Below are 26,149 nucleotides of genomic sequence, written 5' to 3'. Positions count from 1 at the left end.
CAAGCAACCTTTTTTCTCACCTAAGACCAACTAAAAAGTTACAAAAGATTTACCACAAAAATGGGCCAGAATCGCAAAGTTTGGACCTGGATTTGAATCATTCCAAAGTCTGAAGAGATTCAGATCCAGGATTTAGTTCAGTCTTATTTATAGTGTCAAATTTAAAAATGTCCCCCTCTGAAAAAACAAAACAAAACTGAGAATGAGAGGAAGGGCATGACAGTTTATTTGTGGAAACTGTACCATTCTGATAATGTTGTACTGTATATAACATAACAGCTTCATTTTCTCTTGGATATGAACATTTCAGTACTGTTAAGTTCCTAAAATCTTTAATTGGACCAAGGTAATTTTCTGAAGTCTTTTAACTGTTCAAGCTGAATGAATTTGATTACAGCCTCATATAATTACCACATAAATATTTATTAAAACAGTATCTGGCTTAACCAAGCACAGACTGAAACTCCAAACCTAACCCATCACTCTCTTAAGTATGTAGTAAACCATATCTGGGAATAAGATCAGCTATTGTTCGGAGACCACTACCCCTACAATGAGCTACTATGAGGAAGGTTAAGGATGGTGAGTCAGCATTATGACAATGTCAAGTACTTTTATTTCCTCAACATTGTTTGCAATTCTCTTGTAAACAGTTTCTTTCCTTATTGGTTGTCCTTTTATTTTAACAAAGTGTTGTTTTTTTCTTTGTTTATCAGTATCACTGCTGTCAGCAAACCTCTTCCTGAAATAGCTTTGTTGACTAACCATCAGCGCAGGGCAATCCAAAAATCTTGTGAAAATGTGGCTGCTTGCTTTTTTTTTTTTCTCTCTCCATCTAACAGCAGTGGGGTTTTTAACCTATTACAGTTGGCACGATCCAGTCAGATAACTGCTGGATTTCTAAGGTATAGGTGGTTAATATTTTGTACTCCATCTGAACGATATCCCAACTGCCTAGTTTCCTGGCTTTTGTTTGTTTTAAGCTAGCTGTGTGTGTGTGTGTGTGTGTGTGTGTGAATTAAATTCAGTTTCCTTGGTTCTTGTTTATAGGAAGGAGACCAACTTTCTCGTAGTGACCTTCAGAAAGTGAACTGGTAGGTTAAGGATAAAGTTTAGACTGATTTCCTTGGTTAAGATCAGATAACTGTTATTTTGAGACACTGTTTGTGTGTATACACACACAATCAACTTTGCAAAAATCCATATACAAAAAAGCAAGACAATAGTTTAGTTAAGTTCTAACTGGGTGTTATAAATATAAGAAATGCTTCCCGTTTCCTAGTCAGTTCAGCCAAGACTGCTTTCAAACCATTTATACCATTGAACATCCCTGAAAATTTGTGACCTAGTAAACCAGTGAATCACAGTGGAGTCTCAATTGACCATGTAGGTCTGTATTTGAATTTACACTGAATCAATAGCCAAACAATGAGCAATCATCTCCAGCTATCAAGTACACAAACAAGTATTAGTCACTTCGCCTGTATACATGGTCCCTTGACACATTTCATTCCTCTGCTTCTATTAGATTAGTTCTCCAAGTCTCTACTCACAATAATGTATTCTAACATAAAACCCCTCACTATGTAATCATGGTAAGAAAGGGAATACAGTGGTGCTGTACTCTTCACTTGTATGTTTAAGGTTCTGGCAAATGTAATAAATAGTCTTCATTTTCAATTCTAAGAAAGTGTGAATTGATTTTAAATCCTGCTTTTTGAGCCAACATTTATCACAGGACAATACTTGCTGTGCCAATTAGATGGTGGCAGCTGATTATTTCAGTCAATATGAGATTTCATAATCCATTCCTGTCACAGGCACCAACCCTTCATTCAGTCATAAAAATGTGGCTTGCTAGAAAAGGAAAAATCAAAAGTCTAAAGGCACAAAGTCGCATAGCTGCTCTAGTAGGAGTTTGTAAACAGAGAATTGGTTGAATTTAGGAAATCCAAATCTAGGAGAATAAAAAGGCATCTGAAGCAGGCTTTTATCTAGCCAGCTTAAAGACCCAAAAGGTTTTGAGGTCTACAAAGTATGCACTAAAATATCATACTTCAAAAAGCAATAAGGCAAATAGTATAATCATTATTTCAAAAAAGTTACAATGGTAGTGTAGGCATAAACAGTATAATTTAGTTACAATGTGTGGTACTGTTTCTATTACATAGCCATATTAACCATTTCCTTCTTACTTAATTAGAGATTCAGCTGGGACTCCAGATGAACACAAAACCATTCTTGTACCACCAACAGTTGGCAACAGTTCCTCCATAACAGTGATTTTTACTCTGCTGCTTAAATCACTCTCATACTCTGAACAGTCCACAATTCTAAGTTAGGAGATTAAACACTGTCATACTTGTGAAGAGCTTCTTCTAACTTTTGCGTCACTTTTTGGAAAAAAAGTATTTGCTGTTTTAAGAAATGTTGCATTTGTGACTTAAAGTCCCTCACTCGAATTTGGTGGAAATGATGAATTTCTGCCAAGGTGGCAAAAGAAATAATGTTACAGCGATCTTGAATACCATCAGCCTTCTGGACCTCCATCTTCCCTTCTTCCACATGCCGCTTACTCTCCTTTACTTTGGTAAGGGCTCCTGTATAAAGAACAAAAAAGGAATATTGAACTAAATAGATTTAACTATAGATTTAACTACTGTACTTTACCAATATATTCAAATTCTCTGGCATACTAAAAGTCCTTTCTCTCTCTCATTCTCTCTGTTACACAGCTGCAGATGTGTACTTAAATCTGCAATGCAGCTATTACCTACCTCTCAGGCATTTCACACGTCTAGAAACTTGTATTTAGGATAACTTAAAACTCATTAGCTGTAAAGATAAGCAGCCGTAAACACAGTAATATCTGTGCCACATACTCTATCTCTCAAAAATATGTAGACAATAAACTGTTAACAGTTTCAGTTTCAATAAACTGTTATAACAGTTTCAGTGCTTTCTTACAAAAGTTTAACTGAAGAAAAGAGGAACTGATGTCAGTGACCAAGGTTTAATAAATTTAAACAAACTTGTGAAAGGGATCACTGAAACTGAACTATTATGCTACAGAACAGTGGTTTTCAAACTGCAAGTCATGACCCAGTACTGGGTCACGGAATGTAAGACACTGGGTTGCGGTGGCTCTGGTCAGCACCGCCAACGGGGCGGTTAAAAGTCCCATTTGCGATGCTGCCCGGCTAAGGCAGGCTAGTCCCTACTGTTCTGACACCGCGCTGTGCCCCGGAAGCGTCAAGCAGCAGATCCGGCTCCTAGGCAGGGGGGCCACTGGGCTCCGTGCACAGCCCCTGCCCCGAGCACCAACTCCACGCTCCCATTGGTCGGTTTGGGCGGTGCCTGCGGGCGAGAACCACATAGGAGCTGGACCTGCTGCTGGCCACTTCCGAGGCACAGTGCAGTCCGCGGTGCGAGGACAGGCAGGAAGCCTGCCTTAGCACCCACACTGAGCCACTGACCGGGAGCAGCCTGAGGTAACCCTGTGCCCCAATCCCCTGCCCCTGTGCCCCAATCCCCTGCCCCAGCACTGAGCCCCCCCAAACCCAGAGCCCCTTCCTGTACCCCAACCCCTCATCCCTGGCCCCACCCCAAAGCCTTCACCCCCAGCCCAGATCCCTGACCCTCTGCTGCATTCCAACCCCACACCCCAATCTCCTACCCCAGTCCTGAGCCCCCCAAACCTGGAGCCCCTTCCTGCACCCCAAACCCCTTGTCCCTAACCCTGCACCCCCAGCCCAGAGCCCTGCCCCAGCCCTGAGTCTCCCCAAGCCCAAAGCCCCCTCCTGAACCCTAAACCCCTTATCCCTGGCCCCAGCCCAGAGCCTGCACCCCCAGCCCAGAGCCCTGACCCCTTCCTGCACCCCAACCCCCTGCCCCAATCCAAAACTCCCTCCCACACCCTGAACCCCCTCATTCCCATCCCCACTCCGCAGCCCTCGCTCCTGCACCCCAACCCTCTGTCCCAGCCCTGAGCCCCTCCCAAGCCCCTCAGCCCCCAGCTCCGATGGATTGCAGGCCATTTTCTTCAACTGGGTTGCCAGAAAAAAAGCTTGAAAACCACTGGTCTAGAAGGTAAAGCAGAGATTCCAGAAAATCAATTGTAGAGATGTCATACCCACAGTTTAGTAATCCCAGCAGCAGGAGCAGGGCCTTTGAGATCTAGATCTAAAGACTGGCCTACAATGAAAAATTAGATTTGACATAGCTATACTGCTCAGGGAATGTAATTTTGTGTCCTGTGCAGCATAGTTAGGTTGACCTAGCCCCCACTGTAGTTGAAGATCGGTAGATGGAAGAATTCTTCTGTTGATCTAGCTATCCTCTCTCAGAGAGGTGGATTAAATACACCAATGGAAAAAACCCTTCTGTCAATATAGGAAGTGTCTACACTATGGTGCTACAGCAGTACAGCAGTGCCCTAGCCAATGTAGTGTAGACATACCATAAGTAGCTGTAGTCATAGGATTTTACCAATACAGAGTTGCTCTAAATACCTCAAAAATTAACCATGGGAAGCATTACATAAGCAACTTTTTCTGATTGGATTGACAGATAATGAAGAAAATAGCTAAAAATAAGCCTTTTTTTTTTTATAAAGGCTCTAAGATTTTATTTTGCTGAAGTTGGGTTCTATGCCCTATCAAACCCAGAGCGGCTATAAATACTGTATTTATATTTCAATATCTTAAATCAGTCAGTATGCTTTTTAAAGAAAGATAAGAGAACACCTACATTAACAGTAGGGAAAACAAAATATTGCAAGACACTGACTAGACAGATGAATCTTAAGCCTACATGAATGCCGTTAGAATAGTCTTGAACATACAGAATTCAGCCTACATACAAAAGAAGATGTCATTAAGAGACTTATCTTTTCAAATTTCAGTGAGTGTTCAAATGTACCATTCAGCTCTTATGTTCTGTATAGTGGGGTTAAATACTTAATACACAAAGAACCTGGGAAGTTTATTGCAATATATCTCTTTAAGAGCTAAGAAATACAGAAGTAGATATTAATATCTTTCTCCCTCACCCCGGTGAATACAGGACAAAGTACACTGAAGGAGTTCAGGCTAACTATCAATAAAAACAGATTAAAATACTGTTCCTGGAACTGGAAAACTTCCACTAGATATACTTGGATCTGGTCCGCACTGCAGACCTATATCAGTATAATTACGTCACTCAGGAGTGTGAAAAGTCCACACCGTACACACCGTAGTTATGCCGGAAGTAGTGCTAGAGCTGCTCTGCACCAACTCCTACAACTTCAGAGCTGCAATAGCTCGCATAGATAATGCATTCCAATGAAGAGGTGGGTACTGGCCCACAAATCAGCTATTAAAACAATCCATTGGTCTCATACTCACTCTACCCTGGTCCATCTAAAAAACTAAACCAAACCCCCTGTATGTGAGGCACAGCGAGCTATGGAACACTTGCCTATGCCTATAGACTGTCCCCTTCCAAGAGTCAGGTAGAATATACTCCTAAATCTCCATTGATTTCAGTGTTCTTTGCAAGCAATTATACTTCTTTCAGTGGGAAAAAAAAATGTAATTTGGGGCTTGTGCAGAAAGAAGCCAGATGGAATTGTTTAATCTGATCATACTACAGTTGCAATGTGGGAAATATTGTTATGCGACATACAGAATATCCAAATAATTATCTTCCAATTTGATTTTTAGAAACCTTACACACCAAGAGTCATAAGTATTGCTAGTTTTTTAATACTCACTTTATAGCACATGCTCTCCTCAAACAATTCCACATTAATACAACTTCTCTATATTTATAGTTCACACATAAAACCAGAAAATTTTATAAGTGTAAAGAGTGTTGAAGTCATATTGATCATTAAAATCCAAATACAATTAGAAAAAGGATCCTAAGTAGAATTTTTAGAATAATTGATATTGTTGACCTAATGCAGCAGGATTCATGCAGGTACTATAACAGAATTCTCCATTAACATCTAGAATAGAACAGATTCTAGCCCTAGGTCAGCAATACATGTAATGAGTGCATATCTTTACACACAAACTTGCTTGCTTTATAAAAATTCATGGATTTAGAGTAATATACTAAGAAAGCAATTAACCTTCAACTAACCTAAAAAGAATAAAAGGGGAAAAAGTCAGTTTGATCTCTATTTGATTACCAAAAACAGAGGTTCTATTTATTTTTAAACAGCATTAAGCATAAAGCAAACTGACATTCACTCTATAACATGATTTAACAATTAGTTAAAACTGAGCCTAGTGAAATTAATCCTAACAAAAACTGATTTGCTTTTGCATTCTCAGTAATAACCTCTTGCAATTATGTAGCACATTTCAGCCCAAAGGGTCTCAAAACACTTCACTATAGCCCCATTTGGATCCACACAGGTGAACCCATGAGCCTGAGAAGAGCCTAATTGATTACAATGAGGCTCTGCACAAGGGATGTTAAGGTCCACTCATGCAGATGCAACTGCAGAACTATTGGGGCCTATAACCCTGATATATAGCCACATTTGAGGGTGATGACAGCATGGAATATTGCTTGTTAACAACTAGGGAGGGGAGAAGGCAGAGAAAGTTTGGCCAGGACACCAGGGCAAACCTTTACTCTTTATAATTTTTTTAATCTACTTTAAAATGCTGTGGCAAAGCAAAGAACACAATCAGGCAGGGCTGCAACACACTTAAAAAAAAAAAAAAAAAAAAAAAGTCTGGAAGAAGTCATTGCGTTATGGTGCATCAAGACATGAAGATTTCTGCTAAGTGTACGGGGGGGGGGAGGGAGGAAAAAACAAGATGTTAGGATCCTTAAGGTATGGCATAGAGAATAATATGAAATATATTCATAGCAGTACAATATAATAGCAGTATTATTATATTAGCAGGAGGGACATTACAATGGGGCTGATCTAAAATTGTGCACATTGATGCCTGTGAAGATATTAATTTTGGCATTTCCTAATTTTTGAGTGCTTATTTTGCAACCATAACATGCTTTTAATGTATTTTTGTGTGTATAATAGAATATGCAATCCATTTCATTTCTATATATAGTACCATTGATCCAAAGTATAGGATTATTAGTAGGAGAGATGGACTAGATGACCAAAATATTACTTTTCTACTTCCAAGTATTACAAATCTAGAAACTCCTGCTCATGGTTCTAAAGCCAACTGAGCTTTTGTTATCCAGCTTTGAATTCAAGTTCTAGGTGATTAGGATCAGCCCTCAAATAGCAAAGAGGGCATGGATCAAAAGCACTAGAAAAAACTGCATCACCGAACTGAAAAAAGGAGGGGGGAAATGATGTAAAGATGGAAATGCTATTTTTTGTAATCCTCAATCCAAGGTCCAATGCTAAACAGTTGGATGTTCAACAGATACCCCTTAGAGGCTTAAGGACCACAGGTTCCAGTAACAAAACCTCATGTTCTGATGTTGTATTGTAATGAAAGAGGAGACTAGAGAATGCAATGATGGAACAGGATTTAATAAGGAAGATTTATAATTATGTTACTAGCAGCCAAGAAGACTGACAATTTAAAATTCCTACCAAAAATAAATGCTTCCAGCTGTGAAACGTATTACAAAGTTGCCACATCTGGTCCATATAGAAGCTCTGAGACAGCAAAAGAAAGTGGAATGAGACAGTAAAAGGGCTTGCAGTGCAAATGTCTGTGGCTGTGAGCAGACAGGGAAGAGACAATATAATTCTCAAAACAAAGCAAAGCAAACCATTGTGAACATTGTTCACATCAGGACAAAAATAAGTATTTTTCCCCCCTTTTACATGGAGGGTCCTTACCACATTAGAAATGCCATTGGGTGCACAAGCTATACAGAGAATGTATCATTCACTACTGAAACAGTCACCTGTAAGGTAAAACAATAATGCATTAACAGCATACAGCAACAATACAAACTGTTCAGAATTATGGGATTAACCACAAGTGAGTGGGTGTGACGTTATTGACATAAACTGGGACCGTATAGATCATTGTTGCAACCAAGGTCCTGTAGTGGCACCCAAATCTTGTATAAAGGGGGTCAAATGGGGTGTCTAGGACAAGGTTATGGTTTACGGGTTATGATTATGCTGTCTATATGTGTGTATCAGTTTTGTAGTTGAAGTTATGAATATTGGCTCTATACTGTCTGTATGGCGAATATTGGCTCTATACTGTCTGTATGGCAAACTTGCTATGCTTCTGGGTGACATCCCAGACAAGCTGAGATTAGCTCTGCCTAGCCTGCTTGATGGCCCATTAAGGACCATCAGCTATACAATGGACCCATTGAGAGAAGGCAGATACACCTTGTAACTCAGCAAAGTACGCAGGGACTGGCCCATGTGACTCCAGACTCCATTTTGCTGTAATTTTCCACAGTAAGAACAAAGAGGTTCTTACACCTGGAAAAGACTATATAAGGCTGATGCCTCATCTCCATCTGGTCTTCAATCCTGCTTCTTACCTCTGGAGGAACTTTGCTACAAACTGAAGCTCTGAACAAAGGACTGAGGACCCATCCCAGTGGGGGATGTATTCCAGAGACTTGATTTGAACCTGCAGTTTATTCCATCGCTGCTGCAAGCCTGAACTAAGAACTTTGCCATTACTGTATGTAATTGATTCCATTTAACCAATTCTAACTCTCATCTCTATCTTTTTCCTTTTATGAATAAACCTTTAGATTTTAGATTCTAAAGGATTGGCAACAGCGTGATTTGTGGGTAAGATCTGATTTGCATATTGACCTGGGTCTGGGGCTTGGTCCTTTGGGATCAGGAGAACCTTTTTCTTTTACTGGGGTATTGGTTTTCATAACCATTTGTCCCCATAACGAGTGGTACTGGTGGTAATACTGGGAAACTGGAGTGTCTAAGGAGATTGCTTGTGAGACTTGCAGTTAGCCAGTGGGGTGAGACTGAAGTCCTCTTAGTCTGGCTGGTTTGGTTTGCCTTAGAGGTGGAAAAAACCCCAGCCTTGGGCTGTAACTGCCCTATTTGAGCAATTTGTCCTGAGTTGGCACTCTCAGTTGGGTTCCGCCAGAACCGCATTGTCACAGTGGGTATACATCTTCTCCGAAAGATGGCACTTGAAGCAGCAGTGAATATTTTCTGACAGCATGGTGAGTCTTTGGTTCACTACCAACTTACAGGAAAGTGTACCTACTATCAAATCACCAATACCTGGTACTCCTAAACTTTCCCACCAAACTCTGGTTGTAAGAACTGACAAGGTAACACACAAAGATCCTCTGACCATAATATTTCTGTCTTATATTGGCAACCGAGCTGTGATTCTGCTAATATAGTTCAAGACAGATAATTTGAATAAGATCTATTTCAACATGAGCCAGAGATAAGTGACAAATTAAAACTGGTCAGCTTGCTTATTATAACCCTGTATGTTTTCAGCAAATATCAGATCCTTATCAATCAAGTGAAGTCCTTACTTTACCCTTCAAATTAGAGATTCCTTTAAAAACAACTGTACAAAAGGTATGTAACATGAGAAGCAGGGGCAGAGTTCCAACAAGGAAAGGACTACAGGAATATCCTCCTCCACATTATGGTACCAGTATTGCTATTTTATGCAATACCATTTTTTTAACTGGAATCAGAGAAAAAAGTGAGGAAAAGAAACAATAGTTGAGAGTTGCATGTTTTGCCTCTCATGCAAGACCATAGGTCTTTCTAGGGTTACCATACGTCCGGTTTTTCCCGGACATGTCCGGCTTTTTGATAATCAAACCCCCGTCTGGGGGGAATTGCCAAAAAGCCGAACATGTCCGGGAAAATACCGGCCGGGCACTTCCCCTCCCGCGGCTGCTCTGCTCCTCCCCTGACTCTTCGGTTCTGTTTAAGAGCCGAGCTGCCCGAGCGTTCCGGCTTCGGGCCGCCCCCATGCCTCCGGACCCTGCGCCGCCGGAGCAGAGCAGCTGGAACCCGGGAGGGGAAGTGCCCGGCTGGTGGCTGGGGTCCAAAGCCGGTAGCGCTCGGGCATCTCGGCTCTTAAACAGAGCCGAAGAGTCAGGGGAGGAGCACAGCAGCCGGAGCCCGGGAGGGGAAGTGCCCGGCCGGGGGCGCAGGGTCTGGAGGGCTGGGGGCTGCCCGAAGCCCAAGCGCTACCGACTTCATGGTTTGCCGGGCAGCCTCCAGACCCTGCATCCCCGGCTGGGTGCTTCCCCTCCCGGGCTCCAGCTGCGCTGGGGAAGCGCCGGTCAGGGGCGCAGGGTCTGGGGGCTGCCTGGCAAACCATGAAGCCGGTAGCGCTTGGGCAGCCCTTTTCGCGTGGCTGGGAGGGAGGAGGGGGAGTTAGGGCGGGGATTTTGGGGAAGGGGTGGGGAATGGGTGGAGTTGGGGTGGGGCCAGGGCCCTGTGGAGTGTCCTCTTTTTTTATTTTTTAAATATGGTAACCCTATCTTTCACTAACCAGGCTTATAGAGCTTAGCTGTTCCTAAAGAAACTATCAGTGTGGCATCCAAGCCAGGCAACTTGGAAAGAGGACCAAACAATCACTCACTCAGTGCTCTTTTCTGAGCAAGATAATACATCAACTTCAAATAACCAATAGACACATTTTGAGTGAGTAGTAAAAAGGCAGTAGTCACAGAATGACAGAGCTGGGAAAAATCAGGGGAGCTTGAATGGTCTGGCCTTTGTATTAGTGAAAAGTATGGTAAAAACAAGGAATGCCACATTCTTGAATGCCTCCTTTGAGAAGTCCACCAGCCAATGAGCTTCAGTAGGAAATCCTCCCTGATGAGTCTGTGCAGAAGTACAAAAGTTCCTCAGAAATACTGCTCTCTCAAAAGCAAACTAAATGAGAGTCAGAAAACATGATGGTCTTTGAAGAAACTCTAAATTTAACAAAGAATATCTTTCAGTGGTTACAACTGTGAAATCTGGTGAAAATAAAAAGGTCTGTAATGATCCTTTATCCCTATCCAATCAGTAAACTATGCAATACAACTTGCCGGATTATTAGAGTAAAATAATATAACTTTTTGCTGCCATCAAACTGACCCTTATTTTAAATCTGCAGGGCTACTAGTAGGCTTCCCGGATTCCTCTTGAATACTGAATAGTGTGCTTTTAAAGTGGTAACCTTGAACTCTAACCTCTCCTTTCCCTTGCCTTCCTTATATTAAAACAAGCTATTTTAAAATAAGGCCATTTCTACCACGTAGGGAGAACACAGATATCCATTCACTTACCATATCACTTTTACAGTATTATATACAAAGTTGCAAAAATGAAAAATGCAATTTGAAACAGGCTCACTTTTTTCTTATCTAGGATCCAAACCCTCAGACTATTTTACTACAATGTCTGGCCTGGAGTTCTGAAAAGACAAACATTTGGTAGCCCATGAATGCATACATGAAACTTGATTTACCTTTCACTCTCAGAGGACAACTGAGTTTTTATGTGATGTATTCATCCCACTCACTAGAAGATTCTGAGAGCAGAAGTGACCTCTCAGCAAAGGCTGAGAGCAAATTAACCTTAAACTGCCTGCTCATTCTTCACAGAAGAGCTACCTGAATCTGCATATTAAGTTTCCTCAGTAACAGCAGCCATGATAAAAAGCGACAAAGAGTCCTGTGGCACCTTATAGACTAACAGACTTATTGGAGCATAAGCTTTCGTGGGTGAATACCCACTTTGTCAGATGCATGTAGTGGAAATTTCCAGAGGCAGGTATAAATATGCAGGCACGAATCAGTCTAGATAACGAGGTTAGCTCAATCAGGGAGGATGAGGCCCTCTTCTAGTAGTTGAGGTGTGAACACCAAGGGAGGAGAAACTGCTTTTGTAGTTAGCTAGCCATTCACGGTCTTTGTTTAATCCTGAGCTGATGGTGTCAAAATAGCAGCCATGATATCTACCCCAAATTCACAGTCCATTGTTTATCAAAAGGATTTAAAATCCCTTCTCCACTGGCAAGTACACAGCTTCCTTGTTGAGCATAAGGTCCAAAGCAAGCAATTACTGCAAAAGTGAAGACATTATACAGATATAATTATAGTCCCTACAGTTGCAAAGAAAGCCCATTGAAACAGACCAATAAATCCAAGCATTGTCTTCTTCCTGAGTCTATAGAGAGCTTCAGTTCCTCTGCTACACAGGTTTGCCAACCAACAGAGCCCAAAACTAATCCAATTCTAGACAATGTTTGCAGTGCTGTTGTACCTGTGTTAGTCCCAGGATATTAGAGTACTTCACCCACTCTGTCTATCTTTTACTAGACCAACTTCTGTTGGAGAAACAGACAAACTTCTGAGTTACACAGAGCTCTTGTGATCTGAAGAAGGGCTCTGTGTAACTTGAAAGCTTGTCTTTCACCAATCCAATGACATTACCTCACCCACCTTGTCTCTCTAATTCTAGACAGTCTCACTACATCTGTGCAGTACACCAACAGCAGTAAAACCATCAAGAATTATGTCAATTTCATGTTGCCCCTCACACTGCTCAGGGATACTGTATATGGGTTTACAATAATCAAGTTTTAGCCTCCACTCTAGTCAGCTTCCCCATTTTAAAAGAGGAATATTAGCCATTCACATAGATATTGTGAAGATTCACATTCATTAACATCTGTACAGTACTTTGAGACCCCTCAGACAGTGCAGTTGAAGCTAAATATCATCAAGGAGCCTTTTACAATTCCCATTTACTTTCTTAAAATGGAATTTAAAAAAAAAGAATACTCTCCTCTTGCGCTTCAAAATGAAGGTATGAAGTGGTACAAGGGATTTCACTATTGACAGACTATTTTCTTAATGTCATCAGCACAGATTAGAGAAATTTGCTCATAGTAAATGATCTTGCATATTCTGTACATTAACCAGGTTATATGACAGAAAATAGCTTAATAAGGTATTTTGCCTTAAGTTAAAAACAGAAAATCTCTCTCAGCCTTAAGTGTTGAATATACAGCAAAGCTGTCATAATGAAAAACGGAGAGCATAGTAACTAAGAAGGAACCAATTACTACCCTAACCTAGAATCAGGTTTTGGAGTCAAATGGGTTGTCTACATTGCAGTTAAGACACCCAGGGCTGGCCTGTGCCAGCTGGCTTGGGCTAAGGGGCTGGGAAAAGTTACTCACATTTGTAAATATCTGCAAGACTGGGGCCCAATTCAGCATACTGATATCATAGAGTCTGCAGTGACATAATAGTTAAGAAGTGTGACTTCTTTCTTTTCGATGCCTGCTTGTTCATCCACTGCTCACAATGATATTAGAAGAAAATAGTTACTCTCAAAAATTGGGACTCAAAAGCTGAAAGGACTAATGTTGTACTAACCATTTAAATTCACACTTTGATTCACTACTCAATGATCAGATTAAGTAGGGGATTGCTTACATTGGGTGCACTTCCAGTCACAGCAGGTGTGATGTTCATAGGAAACTGCTACACATATTTCAGCGCAAAAGGTTAGTAAAATCAGCTTCACACCTAGATCCAATTCAGATACCATGCAAATAATAAAAGGTGATTGATGGAGGGGTTTAAAAGTTCTATGGTTTCCAATTTTTCTTCTAGACTTAATGTTACATTAATTCAGTTTATATGTAGCCAATTAATGACATAGAGAGCAGATGGTGTTAAATGAGTTTCTATTTTTAAAATGCCTAATGTAAATAAAAATTGTACATATGTGATTGTAATCCTGTCCTTCCACACTCCCCCTCTTCAAACGTCACTTGTCTTCTTAGGATGTAAGCTCTTTGGGGCAAGGGCAGTGTCTTTATAGCCCCTAATACAATGGACTCGGAATTACATCTGTGGTCCTTTGGTGCTACTGTCATATAAATATTAAACACAGATTTAAGAGACCTCTGCAGATATATTTAGTATCACTGATTACCTTGTGATGACTGATCTCCCGTCTGCCACTATGCCTCATCTTTATTAAAAGTACACTTGACAATGTACATTATCAATGGAAACAGCTAATTAGAGATGAAATATTTCAAAGTCCACAAAGGTAAATATACCACTTTTGACAAGTACCATCACCAATAAGAATGTTTAATTAGTCTAAGCTGCAGTATAAGGCTAAAAAGTACCTCAAATCACCTACGATGACTGCAAGTGAGAGCAAGATAAATGAAAGGAACTCTACAGAAATATCAGCCTATTGAACATTTTACCTCCAGCTACAAAAGGGAAAAAAATAAACTGCTGTGCAACAACAGTGTGTAACAAGCTAGATCGGTTTGCTTTTCAGTTTCATTCAAAATTCAACTTCAACAATTTTAAAATAAATGTATATACTATCCTAAGATATGCTAGACTTACGTGTCATTTTCAGCAAAGGGCCTTGTCCTGCAAACATTTAAGCACATGCTTACATTTTACTCACAAGTAGTACTATTGACTTTATATGCAATACGCCTGGACTGGCATCTGTCATAATATAATCATACAATAACCTATTCCTTATATAGCGCTTCTCAGCAGATCTAAAAGCACTTTACAAAGGAGAGCAGTATCATCACCCCCATTTTAAAGATGGGGAAACTGAGGCATAAAGAGGCAAAGTGATTTGCCCAAGGGTCAAGTACCCAGCAGGCCAGTAGCAGAGCCAGAAATAGAATCCAAGTCTCCTGAGTTCTAGTCCAGTGCTATATCCACTAGGCCACATTTTAGATGGCAGTGTGCTAATGGCATAACAAAAGCTCCAGCTAGTTGATGCTGTTTCTGTTTTCCTTTCTTACTCACGTTCCCTGTATTGAGTCTCTCTTGAAGTGTGTACCACACCCCACTAGGTTGGCATTGCTTAAGTGTCCAGTTCTAAGATTGGAAGTGTCCAGTTCTGTCTTTTCAAGGGCCTGTCTACAGTCTGAGATTTTGACTTTGACACCATTTCAGACAATGACCTACATTTTCAGAAGTGACTAAGTTTGAGTATACACCTTGAGACACTTTAAATGGGCCTGAATTTTAGCAATGTTCAGCACCCACCCTCTGAAAATCAGACTACTATAAGTGGTCTCAAATTAGGCAACCAAACCCACTAATCACTCTTGAAAATATAAGCCACTATGTCTTGCAGAAATTGTACAGTTTATGCATAATCTGGCATACAGTATCTACATGAGAGTTCATAATCCTGAGGCAGCACATGAACAGACTGATGGTCTCAAATTCCAGTATATAGTTCTTAGCTTCTCATGTCTCTTGTGACATGAGGACTTTGTGTTTGACAGTGTCTATGAAACCACAGTACATGACTGATTTATACTGGCATTGACTGGCTTTTTTCATGATCAGTTGCCTATGATGAGGGCCCTACCAAATTCATAGCCATGAAAAATGTGTCATGGACCAGGAAATAAGCCCTCCCTCATGAAATCTAGCTATTGGAGGAGAGGCAGAAGTGCAGGGCTGGAGGCACCCCAGCCAGGGGCTCTTGGGATCCAGCTGTTAGTCTCTGGGCTGGGGAGGTCTTCCCCTGTGCAGCCACTCTCTTGGGGAGGTCAGACCCACTTCCGTGTACCTCCCCCTGCTGCAGGAAGTTCCGCAGCTGGGCAGCAGCCCCAGAGCTTCCTGCAGCCACAGGAGATTCATGGAGGTATGTCTGACCTCCCCCATGTTTCTGGGAGCGCCCCAACTGGGGATTTCTAGCTGCTACTCCTATCCCTCCCCAGCCCGGGCGGGACTAGCAGCTAGGAGTCCACAGCTGGAGCACTCCCAGCAGCACAGGGGAGATCAGACACCTCTCCATCTCAAGGAACCTCCTGCAGTTGCAGGAAGTTCTGAAGGCAACACAAAAGTGAGGGTGGGAATCCCGCTACAACAGCTTTGCGACCCTCCTTCCACAACTCCCTTTTGGGTCAGGACCCCCATGGAATTTCAGATGTAAACATCTGAAAACATGAAACTGACTAATTTTTAAATCCTATAGCTGTGAAATTGACCAGAATAGACCCTGAATTTGGTAGGGCCCTAGCTATGACAAATCTGTGTTCTTCCAGGATTTGAAATGGCAAGTGTCTGTTACTGTTTTTTTCCCTCTGGAAAGAGCTGATCACTACTTATACCAGGGGTCTCAAACATGCAGGCCGCATGTGGCCCACCAAGCTCCCCGCGGCCCCCCAGTTATTTCCTGCAGCCGCCAAGCTCCCCGCCCCCCCAGCGCGCCGCGTCCCTGCTCCTCTGCCTACCTCCAGGCTCTTCCCTTAGCACTTTCCAGGAGGGACGGGGGAGGAGCAGGGAGCTGCGTGCTCAGGGGAGGAGGCGGAGAAGAAGCGGGGCAGGGGCAGGGATTTGGGGAAGGGCTTGGAATAGGGATGGGGAAGAGGTGGGGCAGGGGAGGGGGCCTCATGGAAGGGGTGGAGTGGGGGCAGGGCCGGGGGCAGCTTGGGGGGTGGGTCAGTGATGCGGCCCTCGGGCCAATGTACTAGTCCTCATGTGGCCCTCATGAGGATTTGAGTTTGAGATCCCTGACTTAGACTGTAAGGGCTTGTGGACAGAGACTGTCTTTTTGTTCTGTTTTGTACAGTGCCTAACTCAATGGGGTGCCAGTCTATGATTGTATGATTATAGCATCTAGGAGTTCCAAACAGCCAGGTCCTACAGGAAGAGATAGAAATAGCTCCCTTCCTGTCAGAGCGATGCCACTAAGACGCCCAGCACTTTTGTAAATGCTCTGACTAACTCAAAAGACAACTACCTCTATTGAAAGTGCTTCACCTATGGATGGCAGCAAAGAAATTTTCTGTGAGATAGAATAATAGGGATGTGCAGATATGCCCCCTTCAAATCTATGGAAATTCTATAGTAAATGCTGCTTTTATTGATGGCTACAATGGTGAGTGTCTCCATCTTGAATGCTGATTTCCTCAGGAATTTATTGAAGGTCATCAGATCAGGGTGGACTGGTGAAGGCAGCAGAAAAAGTTAGTAGGGGCATGCTACAGTCAATAGTAGTGACTTGATACAGGTGGTACCTGCTTTGCTACATCCTTTAATGGTACTGCTCCCTGCAAAGGTCTGGGAAAGGGAAGGGACATGTCTCATGCCACCTGTTTGACCATTACCATTTGCCTGCCATTATTTGGCTCTGTTGCTGCCCTCAGGAGGAAGACTGGGTGTGCCCTGCATAGGAATGGCTGTTGAGAGATCCCTGGAGTTGGTCCACAAAAAAGGCTGAGATCCTTCTCAGATTAGATGAAGGAAGGTGCACAGGAAGCACACCTTAGCATTCTTGCTCTTTTTAGGCCATGTCTACACTATCCAGCTTACAACGGCACAGCTGTACCGATGCAGCTGCACCTCTGTAAGATTGCTTGTGTAGCCGCTCTATGCCAACAGGAGAGAGCTCTCCCATCAACACAGCGCTGTCCACACTACCACTTATGCTGGCAGAACTATGTTGCTCGGGGGTAGGTATTTTTTTCACATCCCTGAATGACATAAGTTTTGCCGAAATAAGTGGTAGTGTAGACAGGGCCTTAGTTTCCTTCACTATTACCGCTCTCTGCTAGAACTCTGGGTGCTGCAGTATCTCAGGGGGACCACTTGGGAGGCTGGTTAGAGAGAGGCTTTCTTTTGAAACTTCTGCTTCAGGCTACGTGGTGCAAAAGGACAGCTGAACCATGTTCAAACACGACACATATGCAGACCTCTGTTTGTACCATGCACTTATTTCTGCACCATATGAACACTTGTGAGCCAGCTTCTGTATTCCCCCACATCTTCACCCTATCATGTAAAGAGGGAGCAGTGGGAGGAGTTCTTGCACTAAGCCCAGGCCCCCAAACTTCAATGTGCAGCTGTGTATGGAGCAAATAGCAAAAGGAAGGAGACTAGAGCCTCCACCTGATCAGGTGTGCATCAGGTACAGCAGACCCCATTTTTTGCTCTGTCAGGATTGTTTTTGGGGACTAGGTAATGAGTTTTCTAGTGATGCATCTTGGATTATGTGGAGACTTGATTATAGAAGTAGTAAATATGGAGCCCGTCTTTATGAAACCTGCCCACTCTTCCAGGATGTCAACTGGGTAGTCTTTTTGGGGTTTATTGCAAAATGTGTAGCATGTTGTTTAAAGCAGAAGACTAAACACAGAAAGACTATGTTTTTCAGCCAATCCAACAGCTCTGCTATAAACACCTATGATTTTGTTGAAGGAGGCAGGGTGTCATAGCTCCTTATCATAGAATATTAGCGTTGGAAGAGACCTCAGGAGGTCATCTAGTCCAACCCCCTGCTCAAAGCAGGACCAACACCAACTAAATCATCCCAGCCAGGGCTCTGTCACGCCGGGTCTTAGAAACCCCTAAGGATGGAGACTCCACCACCTCCCTAGGTAACCCATTCCAGTGCTTCACCACCCTCCTAATGAAATAGTGTTTCCTAATATCCAACCTAGACCTCCCCCACTACAAATTGAGACCATTACTCCTTGTTCTGTCATCTGCCACCACTGAGAACAGCTGAGCTCCATCCTCTTTGGAAATCCGTTCAGGTAGTTGAAGGCCGACAATAAATCCCCCCTCACTCTTCTCTTTTGCAGACTAAACAAGCCCAGTTCCCTCAGCCTCTCCTCATAAGTCATATGCCCCAACCCCCTGATGATTTTCATTGCCCTCCGCTGGATTCTCTCCAATTTGTCCACATCCTTTCTGTAGTGGGGGGCCTAAAACTGGACGCAGTACTCCAGATGTGACCGCACCAGTGCCAAATGGAGGGGAATAATCACTTCCCTCAATCTGCTGGCAATGCACCTACTAATGCAGCCCAATATGCCGTTAGCCTTCTTGGCAACAAGGGCACACTGCTGACTCATATCCAGCTTCTCATCCACTGTAATCCCCAGGTCCTTTTCTGCAGAACTGCCGCTTAGCCAGTCGGTCCCCAGCCTGTAGCGGTGCATAGGATTCTTCTGTCCTAAGTGCAGGACTCTGCACTTGTCCTTGTTGAACCTCATCACATTTCTTTTGGACCAATCCTCCAATTTGTCTAAGTCACTCTGGACCCTATTCCTACCCTCCAGAATATCTACTTCTCCCCCCAGTTTAGTGTCATCTGCGAGCTTGCTGAGGGTGCAGTTAATCTCATCATCTGGATCATTAATAAAGATGTTGAACAAAACCGGCCACAGGACCTTCTTTAATACTGGCAGCTTTCTTTATTCTACTGATTATGACGTTAAAGGGCCACTGTCAGCCTTAAAAACAAAATCACTTTCATCTAAAATTACACTTTGTAATTAAAAAGTTACATCTCGCTACAAACAATCCAAGATTATTAGAGCAAAAAGAATGGAGAAAAAAAATCTCCCTTTTTATTTTCCAGTTAATTTACTTAGTATATTTGCCACACACTGTATGTAATCAGTTATAGTCCCTAACCCTACAACTGGATCTGTGCAGACATCACCGGGGCTCTAACTGCAGAATGAGGGCCTTGTTAATGGTCACCTGTATCGCTCCCATGCAATATTCTGGTAGAAGCTCATTTGCATGAACTTCCCCAAGTTCAACAAGAGAGTGAATTTACTCCTAACAGCTGCAAAGATTAAAATGAAACTGAAAAGGTAAAGATGATGTATATAGAGAAAGATGAGTTGGGACAAGCATGTATGGCAGTGGTCACCAACTGGTCAATCAAAATCAACTGGTCGATCCTGGAGATTCTCCCAGTCGACTGCGAGGGGCTGCCTGTTGCCGCAAAGGCAGGCTCGCTGCCTGCCCCAGCCCCACACCACTCCCGGAAGCGTCCAGCATGCCCCCGGAGCTCCCACCTGCACCCAAACTCCCTCCCAGAGCTTGCACCCCTAAACCTCTCCTGCACCCCAACCCCCTGGCCCAGGCTCAGCCCGGAGCCCCCTCCCACACTGTGATCCCCTCTGCCCCAGCCCAGAGCCCGCACCCCCTCCCAAACCCCTGCCCCAGCCCGGTGAAAAAGAGTGAGGGTGGGGGAGAGATAGCGACCGGGATGGGGGGGTAGGATGAAGTGAGCAGGGCTGCGCTTAGGGAATGGCAGGGTAGAGCCTGGGTTGCTCTTAAATTCAAAAAGTGATCTTGGGTTTAAAAAGACTGGAGACCACTGATGATGTGTTGCTTTTGGGCCTTGCACATATGAGCCTCCCAAAAAACACTAGCACAGCAGAAAAACCTCTATTTAAAAAAAAAAAAAGTAAAGCTGCAGTACATACTACTTAAACAGTGTTCTATTGGAAAACTGATGACATATTTAGGTTTTTTGTGTTTGTTTTTTTAAATCATACTGATGGTATTCCTTTAAATTAGTTATTGAATTCCTCACTTGAAAATTCTCCATTCCCAAAACAAATGCACTTTACCAGGATCAAGCTCCTTTTTGACTTTAAAACATTTGGTGTAAGTCAGGGGTTCTCAAATTTCATTGCACCAGGACCCACTTCTGAGAACAAAAAGTACTTCATGACCCCAGGAGAGGAGGACCAAAGCCTGAGCCCGCCTGAACCCCACTGCCCTAGGTGGTGGTGGGGGGGCAGGGGGGAACCTGAAGCTCAAGGGCTTCTGCCCCAGGCAGGGGGCCTATAACCTGAGCCCCGCCACCCAGGGCTGAAGCCTTTGGGCTTTGGCTTCAGTCCTGGGCCCCATCAAGTCTAAGTCAGCCCTGGTGACCCTATTCAAAGGGGTCCCGACCCACAGTTTGAGAACCACTGGTGTAAGTTAATCACAGGGTAATGCCAACGAGAGGAATTTTCCAAAACAAAAAAAACATAAATTTCCCCCTCTTTCTTGAAATAATGTCATTCTCCAAAATTTTACAGTGAAACAAATCTGATTTAGATGAGTCTTTCCTTGTCATAAAAGACACATAACAAAAATTGCTCTTGCATCAAAGCTGGAAGTGTATTACAGTGATACCTGTGAACTCTGGCTCCTCAGATTTTACCAGAAATCTGTGATTCCAACACGGACTTTATAAATACCTATCTCTTTCAAATCAAACTGTTTTGCCTTTGTTCTGAGGTGGTGTTCTAGAAAGCAAAAACTTGAAGACACATCATTTAGGAAAAAATAAAATGAAATTTTCTACCATTGGGGGCGGCAATTCATGCCCTGCATCTTACTGTACAGAATGCATTAGTGATTAGATTACATTAGGAACTGACCTATCAGGGTCAGGAGTCTAGTATGGATAGCGTCTGTACTGTAAAGTTAAGGTTATCTAAATAAGATTTAACATAACAAAGTTTTATGTATGTGAAAAATGTTACTAGTTACACAGTTCTACAAGTACTCCTGTTCTTCTTTTTGCGGATACAGACTAACACGGCTGCTACTCTGAAACCAGTTCTTTTACAGTATATGACAGAGGTGACCAAACTTACTGGCCCTCCGAGCCGCATACGATAATTTTCAGAAGTTTGAGAGCCATAGCACGTGCCTGCCAGGGTTGAGGCTTCTGCCTCATGAGGTGCTCCCTGCTCCTGATGAAGCCCCTACCCGCACCACAGGACAGAAGCTCCCCACATCTGGTAGGCGGAGAATGGTGAAGGGTGGGGGGGCTCCACAAGCCACAATTCAACTGCAACAGAGCCTGGTTTGGCCACGCCTTCTATTGAAGGGTAGTTTCTTTCCCACCAATGAATCCCAGTGTCTTACAAACAACATTCAGAAACTCTGAAACACTTTTACATCTCAGGGTGAAGGTGGTAGCTACGAGGACAACAGTGAACAGAAGAACCCGCTGAGACAGCAAGAGGAAGAATATGAAATTTAAAATAAGAACACTGCAGCAAACTATTACACTCACCGAAGTAGATCCTTAGGCTATGTCTACACTACAAGTGCTACAATCCCACAGCTACAGCAACATCGTAATTTAGACATCTACTACAGCCATCAAAGGGGTTTTTCCATCAGTCGATGGAGTAGTAAATCCACCCCCTCAAGAGGCGGTAGCTAGATTGACAGTGCTGTCTATACAGCCGTGGGAGGGTGGAGGAAATGGGGGAGGTGTATGAATTTTTCACACCTCTGAGTGATGTAACTAAATTGACCTAGAGTTTTAAGTGTAGACCAGGCCTAAGTGTCCAGCCATAACAGACCAGACACCAGCTGCTTTCAATATCTAATTCAAAACCTTGCATTGTAAAGTGCACATAATACAAGGTTATGCTGTGACACCTCAAGCAAGTCATTCTTGCTCTGTGGCTCAGTTTGCCCATTTGAAAATGAGAATATTTCTAAATGGGTTCTTGTAAATACTGTTTGCAAAGTGCCTTGACAGGTTGGGATGAAGGAATTATAACTGTATTATGTTCTCAGGTAACTTCAGATTAAATCTTTAAAAATCAGTTAAACTGTTTTAAGATATTAATTATACTAATAGATGCTTTTACAGCACTTAATTTGCAGGATGTTTTATAAACAAACTCAATGATCTTCAACATATCTGTACCATAGGCAGGTATTAATTCCCATTTTATAGATGAAGACGACTGGCTTAGGGCCCAGACCTGTGGCTTTTAACCGGTTAGAATTCCCACTAAAGTGGTATGGAATGAAACTTTTGTATTATTGCATTTAAGCTCAGTGGCAGTTCTGCCTGAGTAAATGCAACAGGCTTTAACTGAAAACCACTGACACGGACTGAGCTAGGATTAGCACTCAGGAGTTCCTGGTTCCTACATCACCACAGAGAGATAGAGATTGAATGGCATGTTAAAGATAGACTCAGGGATGTTACCTTTCTGGACATGGATGATGTCTGGGAAGTTGGCCAGATGCCCCTGATATAGTGCTAACAAATCCATCACAGGGTCAAGGTCCTGTCGGGGCTGCTCTGCAAAGAATTCCCCAATGGCGTCGTAAGCTTCCCCCGTGAAGGCAAGGGCTTGGTTGAGGTTGGCAGAAAAGGCCTGCTGGTCCAGCTCGAAGGCCTGGCTGAGTCCCTTGAAGGAGTGCCCCACCTTCTGGTACTCCTTCTTAAAACCAGTGACCTGCTTACGGGCAAACTCATTGGCGGTGTGGGTGAGCTGCATGGTGCTCTCATCCATCTTCTTGGTGAAGCTCTTGAAGCCATCCACCCGGCTCTCCACCTCCTGTAGATCCAGGGCAGCGGCAGGGCCGGTGGGGACGCTGATGGTCAGGAAAAAGTTGGCGCCCACCATCTCGTCCTTCTCGGCTTTGCGCTTGCCCTGCTTCCAGGCCTTCTCATCGGTGCTGGGGCAGGTGAGGAAGTGTCGGAAGGCATCGCACTGAGCCAGCACCGGGTGGCTGCACATGTGGTCCATCCACCAAGCCAGGCCCTTGCGACGCTTGGAGATAAAATCCTCCTCGAAGCGGCCCGTGGCCTGCTTCTCGGGCAAGTGGGGCACAGAGATGACAGGGAACTTCTCTGCCAAGCGCCCATAGAGCCAGTCAAAGTGCTTGTAGCGGCGGTGCACCTGCTGCCCGGTGTTGCTGGGTACCAGCTTGTAGGCAATGTAGCTCTTCATGCCCTTGAACTTGGTCTGCTTGGTGGGGTCCTCAATGGAGCACTGGAAGGGGTAGGGGTTCTCCTGCCACTCCGGCCCCCAGGGGCCCAGCACCACGCACAGCTTGTCCCCATCCTTCACAAAGCCAGAGGCCTCGCCCAGCACGAACGCCTCCCCGCCCGACTTCACGAAAGTGGAGAAGCGGTTGAGGTTGCGGCTCACCGTGGCGGAGCTCTTGGCCCCGCCGCCGGGGTGGTGGTGGAGGTGACCGGGCTGCTGGCTGTTGCGGGAGCCCAGCGAGAGGTCCGAGCGGGTGGAGAGGCGGTACCGGGCCGAGGTGGGGCCGCCGCCCCCCGCCGCATCGTAGTCTGGGTAGGAGCTGCCCAGCACACCCGGCTCGTCCGCCACCGTGGAGGTGTCGTCCCAGTCATCGTCCCAGTCGTCGTCGCTGCCCTGGCTGGGCTGGTAGGAGCCGCTGTAGGGCGCGGGCGGGAAGGCGGGCGGCAGCGGGAAGGGCTCGGCCGCCGCCGGAGGGGGGAGCTGCTGGACAGGGGGGTTGAAGGCAGCCGGGGGTACCAGGGGCTCGAAGCCGCCGGGGGGCAGGTTGGCGTAGCGGGCCCCGCCGGCAGGGGCGGGCGGCTCCGCAGCCGGAGCCCGGATCACCTGCACGTAAGAGGCCGGGAAGAGGCCGCGGTCGCCGTGGCTGTTGACCCCCTCGAGCCAGCCCTCGATGTCCTGCTCGCTGCAGAGACTCAGCACCTCGTGCTCCCGCAGTGAGATCTCCCCCGGGTTCTCCGACCTGAAGTCATAGAGCGCCCGGGCCCGCAGCGCCATGGCCCCGCCGGGCAGGGGCCGGACCCAGCCCTGCCCTCCCGGGCAGCCCGGTCGCTTCCCCGTGCTGCCTGCGGCGGCGGCGGCGCCGCCTCCTCCTCCCGCCCGGGGCCGCCCGCTGCTGCTGCCCCTGCTCTTGCTGCTCCCCCCCGGCGGTGGGGGCGGGCGGGCGGCTGGCTGCGGGGCGCCCGGGCTTCGCTCGCAGCGGCGTCTGCCCCCCGCTCGGTGCCCAGCTGGAAGCCGCCCGCGGAGCCTTGCAGCGCGGCTGCGGCGCTGTGCGCGGCGCCTCCGAGACCCCGCTTCACCCCAGCGGTGGGAGCAGGGGGGCCGGGCTGGGGACTGTCCCACGTAACCAGTTTCGCTAGCTAATCCAGAGCCGAGAGGCAGGGCCGAGGAGCCGAACGCAGAGCAGCCGCCCCCATCGATGGGCCGCTTCCCTTCGCCGCCTGCCCCCTGGTGTCCGGCCGGGCGGCGGCGCGGGGACCGCTGCGGGCGGAGGGGACAGGCGTCCTCGGCACTAGGATGGGGCGGGGATGCCGGGCCAGCCCCGGCTCGCCAAACCCGGCAGCGACAGGCGCATTTCTAGCCATTGACAGCGGGACAAGCGTTCGGGTCTTACGCGCTTGCGGCGCCTGCGTTTGTCCATTGATTCATTTGTTTCATCAATATACGAAATAACAAAATACAGTTCCCATCCTACACGCCGGGCCTCTCTTTCTTCAGCTACGCTACACAAACGAATGTAATACCACAACCACCGCCTGCTGTCACATCTATACCCGCCAGACAGTAGAACCCCTATTTTATGAACAAATAATGCAGGATTGAGGAGTTCCTAAAAAGAAAAAGTTCGTGATATTGACTTCAAAATTACTAAAGGAATGGGGCATGTATTGCGGTAGGGTGCACTTCATTGCTGTCTTGTCTTTCAAAGTGATGCAATGTGACGTTCAATGCATCAAAATGTGAAGGGATATCCAGTTGTTCTTCATTGCCATCACCTTATGTTATTTTTCTTTCATTGTGAAAAATGGTTTATGTGATTGATGGTAAGACTGGTGTTCATAAAAAATCAAGATTCTGTTATCCTTGCAACCACCCCAATCTTCAGCCTCCTTCCTCCAAAATAGCTTGCAAAAAAGAAAGAATAAAGGATTTGTTTTGCAGCACATCTGGAAGATTAACAAATCCAGGCTCTGGTGGACCTAATGAGAAAGTAACACATTTCAGTGAGGTTCTAGCTGAAGCCTGCCTGCTGATCTCAACTCTCCCACTATGTCTTGTGGAGAGAGAGGCAACCTTTCAGATAATCAGGTCACAAACAATTTTAGGCCATCAATGGGACTCTACTGAACACATGGGTCCACCAGCTCACAGTTCATCACAGGAGCAGGGCTTTAGGGCATGAGAACCAGAAGTTAAACTGCCTGCTTTAGTTTTAATTTTATGTTGAGTGTATTGCTGAAGATACACAACCAGCATAAATGGCGGAACAGGTATTTTATATTTTTTAAATTCTTCCAATTGTAACAATCTAGGATATTATAAATAAAGGAAAGGGGGTTTTTAAATATATGATTTCTTTTATAACTTTTTCTAATGAATCCTCCTTCTCATCTTTGTGTAAAAAGAGTATTTTCTGACTTTGGCCAATATTTCTTTTTCTCGTCAGAGTAATAAGAACCTAAATTGAATGAACAGAACTTCAGTAAAATTGTTTTTAAATGATAAATGAAGTTAGACATGATACAGTTATAAGTTTTGCAAATCTCATTACTGTAAAACAGAGTTGCAGTAGTTTACATATTTTACATCACTTTTAAATTCTGAAATGTTTAAAAATTCAGCCACTT

The 26,149-nt window shown here is 44.6% G+C and overlaps 2 protein-coding genes across 2 annotated transcripts in view; one reads left to right on the top strand and one right to left on the bottom strand.

Annotated features, from left to right (window-relative positions):
• Positions 1-203: 203 nt before the first annotated feature.
• Positions 204-26,149, bottom strand: SNX18 (sorting nexin 18). The gene is made up of 2 exons (XM_005300855.4): positions 22,736-26,149; positions 204-2,600 (listed from the first exon to the last, which is right to left on the bottom strand). Exons 1-2 carry the CDS (start codon positions 24,297-24,299, stop codon positions 2,347-2,349), a joined length of 1,818 nt encoding a protein of 605 aa, XP_005300912.2. The 5' UTR covers positions 24,300-26,149; the 3' UTR covers positions 204-2,346.
• The window catches only part of LOC135984238 (uncharacterized), a 32,793-nt gene continuing 29,758 nt past the window's right edge, over positions 23,115-26,149 (top strand). The window contains exon 1 of the mRNA XM_065598915.1: positions 23,115-23,930. The gene's annotated coding sequence lies outside the window, so the exon portion shown is untranslated. The remainder of the gene's footprint in view (positions 23,931-26,149) is intronic.

This window comes from Chrysemys picta, chromosome 6 (genome assembly GCF_011386835.1).
Source record: "Chrysemys picta bellii isolate R12L10 chromosome 6, ASM1138683v2, whole genome shotgun sequence".
Classification (NCBI taxonomy): Eukaryota; Metazoa; Chordata; order Testudines; family Emydidae; genus Chrysemys; species Chrysemys picta.
Note: the sequence above shows the minus strand (reverse complement) of the source record. Positions and strands in the feature narration are given on the sequence as shown.